Here is a 20,811-nt window from a genome sequence, read left to right as displayed (position 1 = left end):
CTTATGCTAATACATCTTCTCAATTTTTTAAAATTGTTTCATAACTATTTAAGTGACATGAAAAAAAAAATGAGTGGAAATCCTCTCAAGAGATCAAAATCCACTACCGAATCAGAGTGGGCGTGCACAAATCACGGCGCCCGGCAAGGAAAACAAATCGCGCGCGGCTGAAATGGACTCGGACGCAATCGACGGTTGAACGGCACGCGCGTCTTGGACGAAATCATTGCGCGCATGCCGCACACGGGACGACGTACAAAATCCCTAACAAAAACATCTTAAATAATATTTATAGTAGTAGAGATTTTAGTATGGAACATAGATTTATCTCGAGCGATGGAGTTCACGAGACTGTTATTTTTACTTGGTGGGACCGACCTACCTTTACTTCATAGCAGAAGATTGAGCTAGCTATACTGACCTTATTATTGTATTATATTATGGTGTACATATTTTTTAAAATTATGATACAAATGAAAACACATAATCGTTATAATCTGTTTTTCCAATCGAATTACGGTTACATAAAACATGTTACATGTCATATCTCTTTCACCTGCTTCATTTATTTAATAATATAATAATACTGTCCTGTCCCGTATCATTTAAGGTATATATAGAGTTAAAGCAGTTTAATTCAAGGCACCTACCAATCGGGCGCCTGACTGTTTTACCAAGTAGATCGGATATGTTTTACTAAATAGATCGAAAATGTTTTAGTCTTTTAAAAAGCTGAAACACAATCAAATCATTTCATGAAACATTTTGTTACAACGTATGAAACAACGGTTTTCAAAAAATCATACGTTGTTTCACCCTATATAAAAATAATATTTTAGCAAATAGCGAAAGAATATTTCAATTCATAAAAAAAGTGAAACACGGTCAGATCGCTAGATGAAATAATTTAGTTCAACGTATACAACAAACGATTTGAAGCCATTGTAGCACTTAAATTCCATATACATCAACAAACCATGTGTCCATCAAGATAGAAAATATTAAACAGTCCAAAAATCCACTGCAACATTTCATCCATGCATAGTGAAACATTATGAGTATACTTACTGAAATATTGTTAGTGGAATAAAAAAAGAAATGGATTATCTTAATAGGACGTTTTCGTAATATGTGGGTGATTTGTTGCAACGACACGTGTGGTGGTGCGTGTTGTGGGGACGGATCGGATGCACGGGAGGCGCGCCCCGCGCGAAGGGGCGGGCGCCCGATTTGAGGCATTTCCGGGTTTAATTTGTCAAACACCGAAATATCTATCCAAGAAAATGGTTGCACCATCATCCATCACAACATCCAACGGAGGCTAACTATATGGCCGAGATCGACCGGATCAATACTCGATCTGTTCGATCGAATTGGGTCACCATCTATCACTTGCTCTACCAACGCCGATTTTACTGCATGATTCGACGCGAATAGACGCCGACGACTTCACGTAGACTTCAACAATAATCCAGATTATTTCAGAATCATCATCTATATATGTTGTAGTAACATTGCTCGATTAATCACCGAGCTAATTAAGCTGAGAGCCCGAGATCTTAATTAATTCCTAGAAGCTCCGGTGCATTGGCGCCATGATGATGATGTGCGCAGGTGGTGCGGCGGCGATCATCTTTCTGACGGCGCTGTCGTCGGCGGCGTCCGCGCTCGGTGTCGCCGCCGCCGCCGCCGCCTGCGTCCCGAGCGAGCGGGCGGCGCTTCTCGCCATCAAAGCTGGCTTCACCAGCGACCCCGACGGCCGCCTCGCGTCGTGGGGCGCCGCCGCCGACTGCTGCCGGTGGGACGGCGTCGTCTGCGACAACGCCACCGGCCACGTCACGGAGCTGAGGCTCCACAACGCGCGCGCCGACATCGACGGCGGCGCCGGCCTCGGCGGGGAGATCAGCCGTTCGCTGCTCGGCCTCCCGCGGCTCGCCTACCTCGACCTCAGCCAGAACAACCTCATCGGCGGCGACGGCGTGTCGCCGTCTCCTCTCCCGCGGTTCTTGGGCTCGCTCTCCGACCTCCGGTACCTCAACCTCTCCTTCACGGGGCTCGCCGGCGAGATACCGCCGCAGCTCGGCAACCTCACGAGGCTGCGGCACCTCGACCTGAGCTCCAACGTCGGCGGGCTCTACTCCGGTGACATCTCGTGGCTGTCCGGCATGTCGTCGCTGGAGTACCTCGACATGAGCGTCGTCAACCTCAACGCCTCCGTCGGCTTGGCCGGCGTCGTCAGCAACCTCCCTTCCCTGCGAGTCCTCGCCTTGTCGGACTGCGGCCTGACGGCGGCGCCGTCGCCGCCAGCACGCGCGAACCTGACACGGCTGCAGAAGCTCGACCTGTCCACCAACGTCATCAACACGTCGTCGGCGAACTCGTGGTTCTGGGACGTGCCGACGCTGACGTACCTTGACCTGTCGGGAAACGCGCTGTCCGGTGTATTTCCTGACGCGCTCGGGAATATGACAAATCTCCGTGTGCTTAACCTTCAGGGAAATGACATGGTAGGCATGATCCCTGCAACCTTGCAGCGGCTGTGCGGCCTGCAGGTCGTCGACTTGACGGTGAACAGCGTCAATGGCGACATGGCGGAGTTCATGTGGCGCCTGCCGCGCTGCGCGTTCGGGAAGCTGCAGGTGCTGCAGCTGTCGGCGGTGAACATGTCTGGCCATCTACCCAAATGGATTGGGGAGATGTCTGAACTCACAATTCTTGATCTGTCTTTCAATAAGCTTTCAGGGGAGATACCGTTGGGGATTGGTAGTCTATCAAACCTGACAAGGTTGTTTCTGCATAACAATCTCCTGAATGGAAGCTTGTCTGAAGAGCATTTTGCTGATTTGGTGAGTCTGGAGTGGATAGATTTGTCTCTGAACAATCTGTCAATGGAGATCAAGCCAAGCTGGAAGCCTCCTTGCAAATTGGTCTATGCTTATTTTCCAGATGTTCAGATGGGTCCCCATTTCCCTGCATGGATCAAGCACCAGCCAAGCATCAAGTACCTTGATATCTCAAATGCAGGAATAGTGGATGAATTGCCACCATGGTTCTGGAAATCCTATTCAGATGCAGTCTACCTGAACATATCTGTAAATCAGATCAGTGGAGTGCTGCCACCTTCTCTGAAGTTCATGATGTTCGCGCTCGCGATATATCTCGGATCAAATAACCTCACTGGAAATGTGCCATTGTTGCCAGAGAAACTTCTTGTCCTGGATCTCTCCAGGAACTCTTTGTCAGGGCCATTTCCACAGGAATTTGGTGCCCCAGAGCTAGTAGAGCTAGATGTCTCCTCCAATATGATAAGTGGAATAGTGCCAGAGACTCTTTGCCGGTTTCCAAATTTGTTACATCTGGATCTTTCAAATAACAATCTTACAGGACACCTCCCAAGGTGCAGGAACATATCATCAGATGGCCTTGGGCTCATCACTCTCATCTTGTACAGAAACAATTTTACCGGAGAATTTCCGGTGTTCTTGAAGCACTGCAAATCCATGACATTTCTTGATCTGGCTCAAAACATGTTTTCGGGGATCGTTCCCGAGTGGATTGGGAGGAAGTTGCCATCTTTGACACATCTGAGAATGAAATCAAACAGGTTCAGTGGTAGCATCCCAACTCAGCTAACAGAGCTTCCTGATCTGCAGTTCTTGGACCTTGCTGACAACAGGCTATCAGGCTCCATACCCCCTTCTCTAGCAAACATGACAGGAATGACACAGGATCACCTTCCTCTTGCTCTGAATCCTCTTACAGGCTACGGCGCATCGGGCAACGATCAGATCGTGGATAGTCTTCCAATGGTGACAAAGGGGCAAGATCGTAGCTACACCAGTGGAGTCATCTACATGGTGAGCCTTGATTTGTCTGACAATGTTCTTGATGGAAGTATCCCTGATGAGCTGTCATCTCTAACTGGGCTAGTCAACCTGAACCTGTCCATGAACCATCTTACCGGGACAATTCCTCAGAAAATTGGAGCTTTACAAAAGCTGGAATCTCTCGACTTGTCGATTAACGTGCTTTCTGGTGAAATCCCTTCAAGTTTGTCAGATTTAACTTCATTGAGTCACCTGAACTTGTCCTACAATAATCTGTCAGGAAGAATACCTTCAGGGAACCAGCTTCAGGCTCTTGCTAATCCAGCGTATATCTACATTGGCAATGCTGGCCTTTGTGGCCCTCCTCTGCAAAAGAACTGTTCATCTGACAAGAACAAAACTAGCCAGGGTGGTCTCCATCAAGACGGCAAAGGTTTATCTGACGCAATGTCGTTTTACTTTGGTCTTGCTTTGGGATTTGTTGTTGGGCTTTGGATGGTGTTCTGCTGCTTGCTGTTTGTGAAGACATGGAGGATTGCTTACTTTCAAGCTGTCAACAAAGCATATGACACTCTGTATGTGTTTATCGGTGTCAGATGTGCAAAATTCAGGGAAGACAAAACAGCTACAAGCTAGGTAGATCAGTCAAGAGACAATAATATTAGAAAACGATAGATGAACAGTGAAAACAGTGAATCCCTTCAAGTTTTATTGATCTCAATATGTCCCCTTTTATAGTGAAGATTTGTATGTGTACAAGCCTAGGATTCTCCTAGGATTTAAGGGAGATTTAAGCCACTAAATATGGCTGATTATGTGTCACAAATACACCATAATATGGCTGTTACAAGTTAGTTGATTCCTTCCATTGTTGCTCTTTGATGAGCCTTTGATGAGATCAAATATTCCTCATGATGCTTTTGTAACACTTCCCCTTTTGATCGAGTTCATCTTGAGATCAACTTGTCGTTTAATTCCTTCGAAAAACCCTGTGGGGGAAAAAATAGGAATAATGTGATTGGTGATTACTCTATCAGAAACCTGTAAGGTTTAAGGAGAAATCCATGCCTTGTTTTATCTCTAGAAAAACCCCTGTGGGGAAAACATGAGATAAGGCATAAGCTTGTATCTAACATTGTCTCATTAAAAACTTTGTATGAGAAAAACCAGATGGTAAAAACTCACAAAAAGAAAAAGAGTACAATGTGATGTGTTTCAACAAGGTCCATCATTCAGAGAGTCTCCCCCTAAAGCTTTCAAGTCTCTGAGTAGTTTCATACTAATTCCCTTAACACATCTCTTGAACGATGAAGTAGGTAGGGATTTAGTGAAGAGATCCGCCAGATTATCGCAAGACAATCCGCCAGATTATCGCAAGACTTTGTATGTAAGATGTTTATTTCTCCACTTTGCCGAAGCTCATGGGGATAAAACAACTTAGGAGCAATATGTTTGGTGATATTGCTCTTGATGTAGCCTGTTTGCATCTGTGTAATACAAGTAGCATTGTCTTCATAGATAATAGTAGGTGATTCTAATAAACCAATGCCACAAGATTGCTCAATGTGGTTTATCATCCTGCGGAGCCACACGTATTCACGTGATGCTTCAAACAGTACGATGATTTCTAAATGATTGGTGGAGGTAGCCACTAATGTTTGTTTAGATGACTTCCACGATATGGCCGTTCCTCCATGGAGGAATACAAAGCATGTTTGTGATCTGGCATTGTGGGGATCAGACATATAGCCAGCATCAGTGTACCCAACCAAGCTAGGATTAGCAGTTTTTTGAAAGAATAAGCCAAGATCCTTAGTGCCATTTAGGTACCTGAGGATTTGATTTCCTCCAGTCCAATGATGCTTAGTTGGAGCGGCACTATGTCTTGCTAATAGATTGACTGCAAACGCAATGTCCGGTCTAGTACTATTTGCAAGATACATAAGTGCTCCAATGAGACTGACATAGGGATATTCTGGTCCCAATATCCCCTCTCCTTCCTCCCGTGGTCAGAAAATATCTTTTTCTTTATCGAGTGATCGAACAACCATGGGGGTTTTGTTTGGATGTGCTTTGTCCATATTGAATGTCTCCAATAATTTCTGGACATAGGCAGATTGGTGCACTAAAATGCTTGAGTGAAGGTGCTCGATTTGCAAACCTAAGCAAAATATGGTTTTACCCACATCCTTCATCTCAAATTCCGCCTTAAGGTGGTGGCGGGCTTCATTAATATCTTTTGTGTTGCCAATGATATTCAAATCATCTACATACACTGATATAATGCAAAATCCTGTGGAGGATCTTTTGATGAATATGCAGGGGCAATCATCATTGTTGGAGTAACCATTCTGCAGAAGGTACTCACTCAGTCGGTTATACCACATTCTGCACGACTGTTTCAGACCATAGAGTGATCTTTTGAGCTTTACACAATACATTTTGCGATTTGCGCTTCCATTCAGTATAGAGATCCCATCGGGGACCTTCATATATATGTCCGAATCTAGTGACCTATATAAATATGCTGTCACGACATCCATCAACTGCATAGATAGACGCTTTTGAATTGCCAGTGAAATCAAATATCGGAACGAAATTCCACTCATGACTGGAGAATATGTTTCATTGAAATCAATGACGGGTCTCTGCGTGAACCCTTGTGCTACAAGCCTCGCCTTATATCTCACCACCTCATTGTTCTCATTCCGTTTCAGGGTGAAAACTCATTTGAAACCCACGAGGAAGGTTTTTGGAGGTGTAGGTATTACTTGTGAGAATACATCTCTTTTATTGAGGGAGGCTAACTCTGCTTCAATTGCTTCATTCCATTTGTTCTAGTCCGAGCGCTTCTACCATGGATTTTGGATCTGGATCATTTTGGATGGTTTCTGCAACTGATGATGCAAAGTATATGTCGACAATTGTAGTCTTACAGTTGAATGATTCTCTAGATTCAACATAGTTTACGGAAATTTCATGCACCCCAGTTGATGGCTCAATATTTCCCAATATGACCGCGTTGGGGCGTTCCAATATCCCATCATCAGAAATTGAGTGCACTGTTGATGTGGGAAGTGGATCCGATGAATCCACTTGGTGTCTCTCAACTTGAGGTTGAGTTTCATTTACCGTATCAGAGGATTCTATCCTTTGTTTCCTCGTGCGCATTCGAGGATTTGCCGTACTTCTCCCACTCTCTTTTGAGGAAGGGAATTGAATAGTTTTATTTAGTACCTCTATTCTTTCCGGCACAATCCTTGTGGGAATGTATGATTTTGTGACTCTTTTACTCATAGTAAATGAGTCTCACAGTAAATGAGTCTAGCAAATTGTTTGCAGATACCTGCAAATCAATGATCTGTGGTATGAGGATCCTCCTTTAGGGTGTCTAAGGCATCCCAATTTATGTCCAGGCATTTAGTGTGATACATGAATTCTCCCCCTAATGCCTAGAAAAATGATCTTCATTGAAGATACAATCAGCGTACCGGGCCGTGAGTAAATCCCCTGTAAGGGGCTCCATGTATTTAATAATCGACGGGGATAAATATCCCACGTAGATCCCCATTTTCCTGTGAGGGCCCATTGATGTACGTTTTGGTGGTGAGATCGGTACGTATGCAACGCAACCGAATTTCCGCAGATGGGAAATATTAGGAGGATCACCACGAACCAATTGCAATGGGCAAGTTGTTTGGTATGCAGTTGGGCGCAATTGTATTAAGTCACCACCTTGTAAGATTGCGTGACCCCAACATGAGGTTGGTAGGTTACAATTTTGCAATAATGGTCTGGTAATAAGTTTTATTCTCTTGATAAGATATTTGGCTAAACCATTCTGTGTGTGAACATACGGTACAGAATGTTGGACTTCAATTCCTAAAGCCATACAATAATCATTGAAAGCTTTGGAAGAAAATTCTACAGTGTTGTCTAATCTGATTGATTTTATCTGGTGTTCAGGTTTATTTTCTCTAAGTCTGATGAATTGTGCAATCAATTTTGCAAAAACATGGTTCTGTGTCGATAAGAGACACACATGGGACCATCTTGTAGATGCGTCTATTTAGAACCATGAAGTACCTAAATGGCCCAGACAATGGTTGAATGGGGCCACAAATGTCTCCTTGAATGTGTTCAAGAAACTTAAGTGGCTCAGCCTTTAGTTTGAGATATGAGGGTCTCAAAATTAATTTCCTAGTTGCACATGAGGTGCACACAAAATCTGATGATTCTAGGAATTATCTGTCGCTCATACCATGTCCATCATTCCAATGCCGGGATGATTCCCGTAATAATCTATATAATGCGAAATTTAAATTCATAATAATAAAAGCAAAATATAGAAAAACACACATAAATATATGTGATTATTACATGTATAAATAGGGGTAGCAACATCATGTCTTTTATTACAATGGTTACTCATGCAAAATTAAACATAGAAGTTATATAACGCCTAATTAAGGTCTCCTAAATGTCGTTGGAAGAATATTCCATGAGCATGTCATCGATGTCCAAAGAGCATTCCTCTTCATTTGCCTGAGTCTTGGTTTTTCTCGGTCCCTCTTCGTCAGGAATGGGGTCGATAGCTCCAGTCTCCAGCACTTGAGAGGCGAAGTGTGCTTCATGCTTTTGGTTGGTCTGTGTATGACCCATAGACTTCATGTATAGATCAACAAGATGTTTAGGGGTCCTGCATTTCTTAGCAATATGATTGTAGCAACCACACCTGTAGCAGGCGGTTTTGTTTCCACTATCATTATTTGGCTTCGAATTGCCTTTTCCCTTTTGAGTGTTCCCACGTTGCTTTTTGGCTCTCTTGCGTTTGCCCTTGCCAGATGAACTTCCAGTCTGTGTATTCCCATCCGAAACATTTTTCTTCTCATTCGCATTTACTTCAGGCAATGGTGTAGTGCCCAACGGGCGCTGGTTCGAGTTCCATACAGTGAGCTCATGGTTCTTTTATGCTTGTTTCAATGTCTGAATGAGTGAAGAATAGACTGTGAAATTCTTATCACGGTATTGTTGAGTGATGATCTGTTCTGATGGGAGCATTGTAGACAGAGTCTTCTCAATTTTCTCCGCTTCAGAAGGTTCATTCTTACAAAACCGGAGCTTAGAGCATATCTTATGAACAGCATGGTTGTAGACGTAAGTGATTCCACTCATGTGATGCCTCTGGGAGGATAATCGTCATATGCTGTTCATATCGATTTTTCAGAGATGTCCATAAAACTCGTGGGTCATCCTCTAACATGTATTCCATTTTCAAATCCGAGTGGATATGATTCCTTATTATTCTTAAGGCAGAGAATTTTGATATGTTAAGGGGGGAACGGTTCCATCTGTTGTATCATCTATACATCTGTATAGTCCATTGGTTGACAGACTCACTTTGAGATCCATCATCCAAATAGGGAAATTGGAACCATCGAGAGCGAGTATATCGAACTCTTTGGTTGCCACCTCACCTATATTGTGATAACCAAAATTTTGAGAAATTATGGCATAGTTGGAAAAGTAAAATAAAATAGAGCGAGGAGAATAAATTTGCAAAGTAATTGTATAATAAAAGACATGGAAATGCTTAAACAAACCCATATATTTACAATATTAGAGAATTACAAAGTGCTGATGGCAAATATAAAACTCTAATTATTTGCTAAAATTTAAATGACCAAAAGGTCAAGCACTAAAATGTAAATGCTGAAATTATAAAGATAATTGGGTAATGGGCGGAAATAAAGGTTTCGGCCCACTACCCCTTGCGGTCCACGGAGGTGGGAGGGGTGAGGCGCGGGGGGTGGCGGCCCATCAGTGGGTGGCAAATGGGCCGGCCTGGCTCGGTCGGCTTAAGGAAGGGGAGGGGGTTCGGTTAGGCAAACCCTAACCCTTCCTCCCCCTCAAGCCGCCACCGACGGGCGCCGCCGTCGTGCGCCGGCGCGCGGCCGCCGTTGCCCCAAGCCACCGAGGCCACCTCCGATCTGCTGCCGCCGCCTGCCCACCGTGGGGAAAGCCGACGCGCAGCCGTCGGGCGTCGCCATCGGGTGCCGACGTGCGGCCGCCGTCGCCAGCAGCCGCCGCCCACAGTCGCCACCGCCTTGGGGTTTCCAAGGCCGCCGCCGGGCGAAGCGAGGCTGGGGCTCGGCCGCCGCAGCCCAGGCTGGTGCCGATGTCGCCGCCGTCGAGGCCGGGTGCAGCCGCCGCTGCCGCCGCCGTCGGGCGCCGGTGTGGCTGTGGCCGGCCGCCGCAGCGGAGGCTGCTGCCTCTGACGTCGTGATGCCGCCGACGCCGTGGTGCCACCGATACCGCCACCGCCGCCACCCTGCACCCTCCTCCCCACCTCCTGGACCCTTCACTTCCCGTGCTCAGGCCTCCCCCTCACCCGAGGGTGGGGGACGGCTAGGCTTGCCGCCGCCGCTTGTCTTGGCCGGGACATGCCCGGTCTTGATGACGCGGCGGGGGTCGGGGAACGATGTGTTTTATTGATCTCAGTATGCCCCCTTTTATAGTGAGGATTTGTATGTGTAAGCCTAGTTTTCTCCTAGGATTTAAGGGAGATTTAAGCCACTAAATATGGCTGATTATGTGTCACAAATACACCATAATATGGCTGTTACAAGTCACTTGATTCCTGCCATTGTTGCTCTTTGATGAGCCTTTGATGAGATCAAATATTCCTCATGATGCTTTTGCAACAAATAATATAGACCACAAATGGAAGTTTTACTGTGTTATCTCTCATGGTCTGTTTGTGTATTACTCATCGCTTTCGAACATTTGAATACATCTCAAACTTATCAGTGAGTGAGTGAGCGAGTAAAATGCTCTGACTTGGTTCCACAATTCCATTTGGTCCTAGTAGATGGGCACAACGAACACAATACATGATAGACTTTAGACTTCACACAAAGCAAATACGTTCGAACTTGGGTGAGTCAGATTACTGCCTTCCCCTTACGTTTTAAGTGAAATAAACTGAGAAGCTGAGATGACTATTCGGAGAGCACGCATATTATTTTGCTACCAGTTAAAAATCACAGTACCATATACATTTTAATGTAACACTGGAGTAAAGGCTATCGGCTATATAGTTACAGTTTTGTGGCATCCGTAGCCAACATTTATTACTCCGATCGCCATAGCAACCCAGTTCGGAAAATGGGAAAGGCCAAAATATCCAAAAGAGATTACAGGGTGAACACTGCTCTGACCTCCTTTTTCAGGTCCCAGATATGAGGGTCAACTAGGGTGCCGATGCACATCAAGCAATTATTCTGCCATCAGCTGAAATAGCATCTCACATGCGTGACCTCGACGAAGCCTGCTGGGTTGCGTTTGGTGCGCTCTGCAGAGATTGTAACATGATTAATTATCGAACAAGCTGATAGAGCATCACAGAACACTAAAGCGAGAAGCACAATGAATGAGCGTATGAACAGGTGCAGTAATATCAAAGTCGAACTGTATGATCAGGGCCCGTGGTCGTCCCACCATGTAACCAATTTTGAACCAAGGCGGTCAGTGCTGACACAGAGGCTTCGTTCGTTGCATGTACTAATAGGATTATTTATACTTTCTAGTGAGAACATCAAACTACTCAAATGTTTGTAATAATCATATGCACTCATACACAAGCAGATCTATAATTATTTGCCTATAGCATACTAATTCATAATTGCAACCGCTATACTCCACATATACTAAAATTAGGAAGGCAAGGATCGGGTACTATCCAAGTATCCATCAGAAACAGACTGCGTTGTGTCTTTGTGTGTGAGTGAGAGAGGAAGAGAGAGAAGAGAGAGAGTACCAATGGTAGGCTTCTTTTAGCTCTATCTTCCAAATAGGATGATGGTTTGAAGAAGTCGCCATAAATTTCAGTCCACTTGCTAAGCTTTGAATGTATATAAGGTGCTCCAATAGTGTCAGCCCAAAAGACAAGACCACCCCTTCATAAAAAACATCAAAGGTTAAACTAACACTCAGAATAACCACTACACTTTATGCGCGACAAAAAGAAAAAGGAAAGCAAAATATACATGTGAGGACTGTCGGCTAACAGTATCATGGATTGACAAAATTATACAGCTTCACACGAATGCATAATAATATAAAACTTGAGAGTTGTTTGGTATTAGACAATGATGTAACAGAACTTAGCAATAAACACTCATTTGGAATACCTTATGGTGGAATTCCAAGTGCTAAAGTGCTAAACAACACGTTATAAAGCAACATAAATTTATTTTGATATATACGCCATGCAGCCCTACCCTACCTAAGGATTAAATAAGGTTCATGTTTAGATATTAGAAGTGTTCTGATAAAATTTTAAGTCCATATGTTATATTTGTGCACAAACCAAACATGCATCTCAATCCAAGTATCTAAATATTGATACAACTAAGGCATACTTCAAGTGCATGCTAATTATTAGCATTTAGTTACATAAGACGATCATGCAAGTGAACGTAAATTGTCACCTGCTAATAACATACTACACAACTTAAGCTTAAGCAACAGTTGTTTACCTGAACTTGGGAAAACCCATCCCAAGGATAGAAGCAATATCAAGATCAGAAGCTCGGATCACAACATTTTCATCCATGACCCTGCATGCCTCATTAACAACTGGGAAGAAAATCATCTCCAATATATCTTGATCAGATAAAGTAACAGGCTGCAAGCAAGATAATGTCTCCATGTCAGAAATTTTTTCCATCACCAGCTGGGATAGCATGGGAATTTTTAAATGAAAAATCCATGACTCAGGCAGGGAAGGAGGGAAACCTTTCCACCAGGCATTGTCTTTGCACATCTTCTGTACTCGTCAATCACAACCTGAACACTTGGGTCAGGCTTCGGCTTCCCACCCTTCTCATAAAGGTAATAACCTTTACCATTGCTCTTTCCTATAAAATACAGGGAAATTTCACATCAAAGTTTTGTTTGACTACTGTTTCTTGTCCAATCCATCCTATCTGCTACAACCAACAGCATCGCAGGAGAAAAAGCAGGCTAGGAAGCATACCCTGCCGTCCATTCTGTACCATCAAATCCACCAGATTAGAATCAAGATTCCTTGTTCCAAAGGCAGCCGCATAGATATCCTTTACTGCCAATGCCACTCCATATCCAGCCAGATCTTGCAGTCTGCAGGAGTGCAGAGGGAAGAGGGGGATTTATTAGATATAAAAACCCTTGGGAATGATGATTACAGAAAAACAGGTCAATCAACAACGGATCAGCACTGCACTGTTCATTTAAATAATCTAGGTAAGGCACACAACAATATCTCGCTGTTAATTGTTCATGCACAGAAGGTATGCAATTTGAGATGATTAGATATTTATGCACAAAGGTACAAGTGACATGTTGCATTACAACAATTAAAGGAAATGTGATCTCCATTGAGTTATTGAGGAGGCATGCAATCACATTTCAAAAGATGTACTAAAGCCCACAAAAATAAATTGAATTGGACTAAAAAAATGTTCACTATAAGCTATATATAAATAAGGCATAAAACGCAAACCATGAATTTATTCAAACTACATATTTCCTATCTTATTTTGTCTATTTAAACAAATTTCAATACAAATACTAATATTTGTGATGATAATCTAGTGCGACATAAAGATGTATCAAAATAGAGTTGAACACTTACTGAAAAGGTCCCATTGGCATGCCAAAGCTGCTTATTACTCGATCAATTCTGAAAACGTCGATCCCAATACTAACTAGAAGATGAGAACCCTGTGTGTAAGGGAAAAATGTACGATTGACTGCGAAGCCTGTGCAGTTCCCAACCACAACAGGGACTTTCTTGATCATTTTCCCAACTGTGATGAGATCAAGAATAGCTTGCGGTGATGTCTTCTCCGTCCGGACAATTTCAAGCAAAGGCATAATATGGGCAGGGCTGGAAATAACATAACATGAGCAATTGAGCATGGTGTCTCACAGTAAACAAGTACAGTGTAATTGTTTGATATAATGTCCAAACCAGAAAGGCTAAAGAGAACTTATTGTTATTTATAAATGCCTATATCCTACTCCATACATTCTATGTGATGCTCATACATAAGTTACTACTGTACATATCCCAAATAAAAAGTTATTGCAAGTTTGCAAAAGCTACTAGCTTATGAAGTCATAGGCATCTGACTTAGAATTAACTTAAGCCATACTGATCTGCCGCTTGCCTTTCGGGGATACAATGATCAGTTAGACATGGTTAAAATGAACCAATTATTCATGCATTTCAAGGATTGACTTACCTATATTCTGTTATATCTACTGGGTTTCGCATGATATCATGATTAGCCATGCTTTTGCAGATAAAAGTGCCATAAACAACAATCAACAACTCAACACTGAATTTTCAGTGACCTTAGATAAACTATCGTGCGGAAAATTAAAAGTGAACATTCATCTCCCTATATCCTGCACCCCCCCCCCCCCCCAAACCCCCCTCCAAAAACAAGAGTACGATAGAGAACTTTCACGCAGGGTTTGTAACTTTGTATGTAAACACTGAGGAGTTCCCACTGGATATTTCCTTCATTAACATACTCATCACATTCTCATTTCTTCTAAGAAAATAAGTTCCTACTCCATCGTAAATTATAAGTTTGATTGGAAAGAATGGTCGAGAACTTCACAGTTAGATGGGTTTCAGTAATCTAGATGCATAGGTCATAAGTGTACTCAAAAGTTGGCAACTTCGTATTGCTAATTTATAGGATCTGCTGCAATCAAAATCAATAAGATAAGAAATAACAAACCTAAAGAAATGTGCCCCTATAATTCTATTTTGAGAATTTGTCTTCTCGCCCACAACATTCAAATCGATGGTAGATGTGTTTGTTGCAAGTATGCAGTGGGGTGGGCATACTTTCTCAAGGTCAGAAAATATTGATTGTTTCAAAGGAATCTTCTCTATGACAGCCTACAAGAAGAAAAAAAACAGTGTCATAAGAGACTAAACAAACAATTGTGTGCCATGAAAAATACAGTGTACATGAATTACAGAACTATAAAATGAGTTATCTAATAACAATGTTAATTATCATAAACACAATACATTGTCATGGTCATATGCTTCATCAACCAACAGAGGGACTTCCAATAACTATAGACGAAGTACTATGCCAAACTTGAACCATAAAACATATGAGGGATTACCTCGATGACCATATCAACATCCTTGAAATCAGAATAATCCAATGCACCCTTGAGAAGCGACATGGCCTTGTTCATCTTGTCCTTTGTCAATGAACCCCTCTTGACTAGACCCTCAAGATTAGCTGTCAAATAATTTCTGCTACTTATCAGTAATATAACACTGAAAAAACAGATAAAGATAATCCTAAAGCACAAGCATAACAAAAAAAAAAAGGTCAGCATTCAGTATAACTCAAAGGAAATCTCAAATAAATACGGAGGGCAAATAATATCCCAAGAAACACAGCAGTAATTTAACAAAAATGACCTGCTATCATCTTCTGTCCCCTTTGCAGGAATTGAGGATTTACTTCCTTGAGCACAACAGATGTATTGCTAACAAGAAGAGCTGTTGCAATTCCAGAGCCCATCAAACCACCACCAATAACAGCAACTTTTCTTATTTTCCTAGGTTTCAATTGAACATCAGTAACACCTGGCACCTACACACAATAAACTATAAGTCATAAAATGGCACCAAGAAATCCATAACAGAGAAAGGTAAAACAAATTTTGGCGTATTAAGTGTTGTGACTGCAGAAACTTGGGTTCCATGCGTTGTATATAGATTATTCCGGCTATGAACCTACTTGCATAGCATCCATATAAATATCAAGGTAATGTGGTTTAAAATCTCATCTCCACAAACAAGTTGAAAAAACAGGATCGAGCTATGCATTAGATTTTTGTGATAGTGATACAGCTCAAGAATTTTGACATCCACATTTAGTCATTGGAGCTCTTTTTTCCTCACCTATTCCTTTATTCTTAAAATATTTATGCTGACATGAGTACCAACATGGCAAAATCCACTCTAAGATCATATAGATCTACTAAAAAAACCCGACTGCAACAACTTCTGGAAGCAACCAAGTCCGCACGGTTTTATAGGTATAGGGTTTATACATAGTCAATTTCCTAGTTCAGAGGATCAAGTAAACTTTTGAAAAGTTTAGGATTGCAAAATGGATTTATTCCAATACAAGACCAGGTAATGTCATTCAAAAGAACAGGTGCTACAGTCTGTAACTAAACATTGGCAACATATCTAGAAGATCAAAAGAATTAGAAGTATTTGTAAGAAAGTTAATGATTTGATGCAAAATCAAAGACAACAGTGACAAATGATGAAGTGCATCATAAAAAGAAATGATATTGTATGCTCTAGAAGGTAACCTTTGTGGTTAAACGCTGGGCAAAGAAAGCATGTACAAGTGCCTTTGATGTTGGTGATAGCACCAACTCCTTGAAAACCTTGGCCTCCTGCATTTATTAAGGTATGTTCAGTAAATAAACACATCAGCTGTAGTTAATGGTGGAAGAAACAAAGAAGCATATAACTTGGTACATTTTACTGTACAGTTTTCAATGTCCTAAGAGCAATTTAAACATAAATGCCATTCTAATTTGTCAATCTAGAAAGATCAGATGAAACCTACATTCTTCTAAAAATTTCACCCAATGGACCTGATTTTTCATAAAGATTTTAAACTTATCAAGAATAACGCATCTAACATCCAGTACATTCGCAGTACACACGATACGATGAGGTCAAAAAGGTGCCCAGGTAGCTTTGTAGCTAAATGTAGTGCAAAATGGGCATACTTGCTGCATCTGTCTCATATTTAAGGAAGATAAATGGAGAACGCTGGAAGGTACAAACCTTCAGAACACCAGCATGGCCTCCACATAGTACACCTTCTTCCATAACATCTAGGCAGGCCTGGTGCTGTGGCAAGTTTGCTGCAACCTTCTTCGCTTGCTGTCTTGCACTATTTAATACAGAACGAGCTTCAGACAGTGAACCAAGCCTATCTGTTCTGGCAAGAGATCTTATCCAAGGTTTACGGTAATTAGCTATCTCCAGAGCCCAAAGGCGTGATATCTTTATCAACTCATCAGGGGAGCACAGTGCATCAACAAGACCACGTTCTTTCCCTTCCTTTGCTGTGATGAACTTTGATTGCTGTGAACAAAACATCATGAATCCCAAGTTGAAAAATATGAAATTGTGTTCGACATGAATTATTACAACCATAACCCAAAAGTATGATAGTAAATCGGATAGAAGGTAGAGAGTACAAGGCATCAACCATTTAAAATGGAGCATACTTTTTCAGTTTTTGATTTTGTTCCTCGGAAATGTTAAAACTGTATCAGCTGAATATAACTCATTTTGCCAAAGAAAAAATATTTGCAAAAACATGGCCGATTGTCTAGTTGGAACATTTTTTAGCTTTTGACCAAAAACTGTATTAGATAGAAAGAATGCTACTAGGAGAGTGTGACCAATTAATTAACTTAGGCAGATGATATATTAGACTCACCAGCATCATTTCTATTGCTTTGGGCAGACCTACAAGCCTTGGCAGACGCTGGGTTCCTTCATAATAAGCAAACTTAATCAGATCATGATATGAACTAATACAAAGCAAGGGATGTAGAATAGTGGAGCACTAGTTCAATCTGACATAGAAAGAAACACTAATACCTCCAAATCCAGGAATTATGCCCAGAGTCAACTCTGGTAGTCCAAGTTGAGCTTCAGGGGTGGATATCCGAGCATGGCAACCCTGAAGAATTTGTCATTTATGTAATAAACATAATTTAGATTACACCCTTGAGCAAGGTTAGGGATCAACTGATAAATATTCTGCATAACAATTCACATACCATGGTCAACTCCAAACCACCACCAAGAGCAAGGCCTTGAATGGCAGCAACTGAAGGCTTTTTGCCCGCTGCACATATAAATAGTTCTATAGTCAGATCCAGGCATAATAATCTTGGTAAGAACTAAACACATATACACAAAGGATGCCAGCACTCATGTTGGTGATATAAGAGGGAGTGAGAAACTATGACAAAAATAGGAAGTAGAGATGGCCAACCTTCCATCAAATTCGACACAAGCTCAACAGATACATCAGGCATAAGAGATACATTTCCTGCAAGCCAATGTCATGTTTGTAATGAAAGTGAGCAATATGCCATAAGAAACATGCTCGGAGCAAAAGATTAATCACATGTACATATGACAGGACCATTTACCAGTCTTGTGAACTTCTGTGAACACATTGATATCAAAGCCTCCACAAAATTTGCCTCCAGCACCTAGTAAGGATTGAACATAATTTAGGAGGAAAGCAACAGGTATGACAAACAAATAAAGTAGCAACTTCCACAAACTAAAATTTATTACAATCCCCTTTCTCACTCTTGCGTTCCTAAAATGCACAACGGCACATTTCAACCAAAAGTTTGGTAGGCATGTACAACTTGAATTCAGGACAAGCTATTCCCTACCCATTAATAGCAAAGACCGTTTGAAGAAAAAAAATATCTCCTAGGGGGCCTGTACAGAACTAAGTGGGTTCCTTCTGATCTATAACTTGCCAAGGGTTATATATAACTTGCCATTGCTGCAGTTTCTACTTTGGTGAGGTTACCGGATTAGCATCCGACATTCATCATTTACAGTTCAGCAGCTCCACTAGAGTTCCAGGCCACCAGGAAAGCAAATCTTGTACAGCTGGAGCGGCCCACTCATTAACGCAGTTGACCAAGATCAGCACAAATGATAGGATAGCGACTACTCCACAACCACTCAGAACAACAGACCAAAGATAGCTTGATCCAGTTAAACCATACACATCTAACAAAATCACGAGCAAGACAACAAAACAAATCGCCGCTCGTCTTACGTCAACCCGTACACAGCAATCGATCAGTAAGTAAAAAAAAAAAAAAAATCAGCAGAGATTCGACGACCGCCACACCAGACAAATCAGATATTTCAGTTGTTGTATACAGGTGACTAATTCTCTGATCAATTTTTCGCAGGAAGGGGGGGTGGGGGTGAAACGATTGGCAGGAGGCCTCACCGGTGAGCACGATGGCCTTGACGTCGTCGCGATCCATCGCCTCCGCGTACTTCTCCTTCAATCCCTGGATGACTACCCAAATCGGAGCACACGGAATCAGAACAAAACGAGCAAACAAAAAAAAAGAGAAGAAATCGAAATTAAGAACCGAGGAGGCTTACTGATGGGATGCAGCGCATTGACGGGCGGGTTGCAGATGGTGACGACCGCGACGCCGTCGGCGCCCACCTCCATGGTGACGCGGATCGCCCCCGCCATGGATCGATGACCTAGGGTTCTTCGTTCGCTCGATCGAGAGAGATGGGGGGAGAAGAGGAGACGGAAGGTGGAGGAAGTAATCTCTCGGAGTCGGGAGGGGGAGCGTGGGGAGGGAGGAGTTGGGGTATTTATCCGGGAGGCTCTGAAAGAGGAAGACGAAATAGGCTAGTAGTACTAGTAGTAGCAGCGGCTGATTGGGAGGAAGTTGATGTCTCTGCGAGGAAGAGTCCAAATACCCAGTAGCAACCACTAGGACCACGTGTTATGTATTTTAAGCTCTAATCTTTTATTATTATTCACGTCATCAATAATGTTTATCACGATTTTCACTACTAATATTGTACTCATAATGATTATGAGTAGTGACCAACAATCGTACCGACAAAACCGAGTCCTATCATTTATTATGCAGGTATAATATGTTATATGTATATCTTATAATATTTTGTTATCTTTTTTATTCGAATGCTTTTTGTGAAGTGTCACAATGAAACAAGTCCCTAGTGTAAAAGGCATAGAAAATAATTTAGATCTGTTTTAACATATTGTTATCTTATCTTATTGTAGAGTTGATATCAACTAACTTCTAGATCTCAACATGTAAATACGTCACATCATCACCCATTAGCAATTATGAAAATATCAATATGTTAAATATCATGCAAATATGACATATTATTTTTATTATTATTTTTAGAACTTAATATACAAACAATATAAATCATTATCTCTACATCATTTTCACATATTTTAAATATATGCATCTACCATTTCTATATAGTGTATAGTATTCATTCATCTACGTATCCCCTAGTAAAGCGTTGGGTATCGAAGAGTTATGTTGTACTCCCTTGATCCTTCAATCTTTTTTATGACGTTGGTTGGGTCTGGATCCCCTGAAGTTGAGTATAACTCTACTAGGTGGAGTTGGCCAAATCTGTGCTATCCATTGTTTCCTACGGCTGAGATCATTCCTCATCAATTTAACCTAATAAATTTTTTTGAAGGAAATTTCACCTAATAAATTAACTCCTTAAATTAATGGTTATGACTTAGTTTTTTCATGTGTTTGCTCAATAATAGCGATTTGATTAAGTTCTCACCCCAAAAAAATGTAACAGAACAACATTTTGTTATTCCCCAAACAACAGATATAGTCGATCAACTCTAAAGCGGCAGTCAGTGTATATCAACATAGTGCTTTTACATATATGCAAACAGCGAACCATATCAATATTAATGTGTATGATTTTTTAAATAATAGATGAATCTTGAATTTTTTGTGCTAATTATACAGTAAAAATGATATGTGACAAGCTGTTGATGCAAGATTATTTGTTGCATGGTCAGTTACTGGTTTTTAAGTATAAATTAATGTGGCTTAATCCCAGCCCTTGAAGTATGCTGAATGGCACAGATTTGGCCAACTCCACCCGGTAGAGTTATACCCAACTCTAAAGGATCTGGACCCGACGTTGGTTAGCTCAAACGGGCAATATATAAGGAAATGAAGGCGTATTTTGTTTATTTAGTTACCCGTGAAGACTGTTAGCTAAAAACGGTATTTAATCAAGCCAATCCAACCTAGCTAATCACCCGAATAATAT

At 41.7% G+C, this 20,811-nt stretch overlaps 2 protein-coding genes across 2 annotated transcripts; one reads left to right on the top strand and one right to left on the bottom strand.

Annotated features, from left to right (window-relative positions):
• The first annotated feature begins 1,941 nt into the window (after positions 1-1,941).
• LOC127761427 (receptor-like protein EIX2) lies at positions 1,942-4,809 on the top strand. Its single transcript, XM_052285719.1, has one exon. The coding sequence runs from the start codon at positions 2,166-2,168 to the stop codon at positions 4,461-4,463; it is 2,298 nt and encodes a 765-aa protein (XP_052141679.1). The 5' UTR covers positions 1,942-2,165; the 3' UTR covers positions 4,464-4,809.
• Positions 4,810-10,825: 6,016 nt separating this feature from the next.
• LOC127761428 (peroxisomal fatty acid beta-oxidation multifunctional protein) lies at positions 10,826-19,353 on the bottom strand. Its single transcript, XM_052285720.1, has 18 exons — positions 19,108-19,353; positions 18,947-19,018; positions 18,114-18,176; positions 17,954-18,010; positions 17,736-17,803; positions 17,554-17,635; positions 17,390-17,445; positions 16,726-17,028; positions 16,239-16,325; positions 15,331-15,505; positions 15,024-15,145; positions 14,624-14,787; positions 13,504-13,758; positions 12,868-12,989; positions 12,627-12,748; positions 12,368-12,516; positions 11,647-11,785; positions 10,826-11,181 (listed from the first exon to the last, which is right to left on the bottom strand). The coding sequence occupies exons 1-18, from the start codon at positions 19,202-19,204 to the stop codon at positions 11,134-11,136; spliced, it is 2,181 nt and encodes a 726-aa protein (XP_052141680.1). The 5' UTR covers positions 19,205-19,353; the 3' UTR covers positions 10,826-11,133.
• Between the last annotated feature and the right edge of the window lie 1,458 nt (positions 19,354-20,811).

This window comes from Oryza glaberrima, chromosome 2 (genome assembly GCF_000147395.1).
Source record: "Oryza glaberrima chromosome 2, OglaRS2, whole genome shotgun sequence".
NCBI classification, from domain to species: domain Eukaryota; kingdom Viridiplantae; phylum Streptophyta; class Magnoliopsida; order Poales; family Poaceae; genus Oryza; species Oryza glaberrima.
This window is presented reverse-complemented; position numbering and strand designations above follow the sequence as displayed.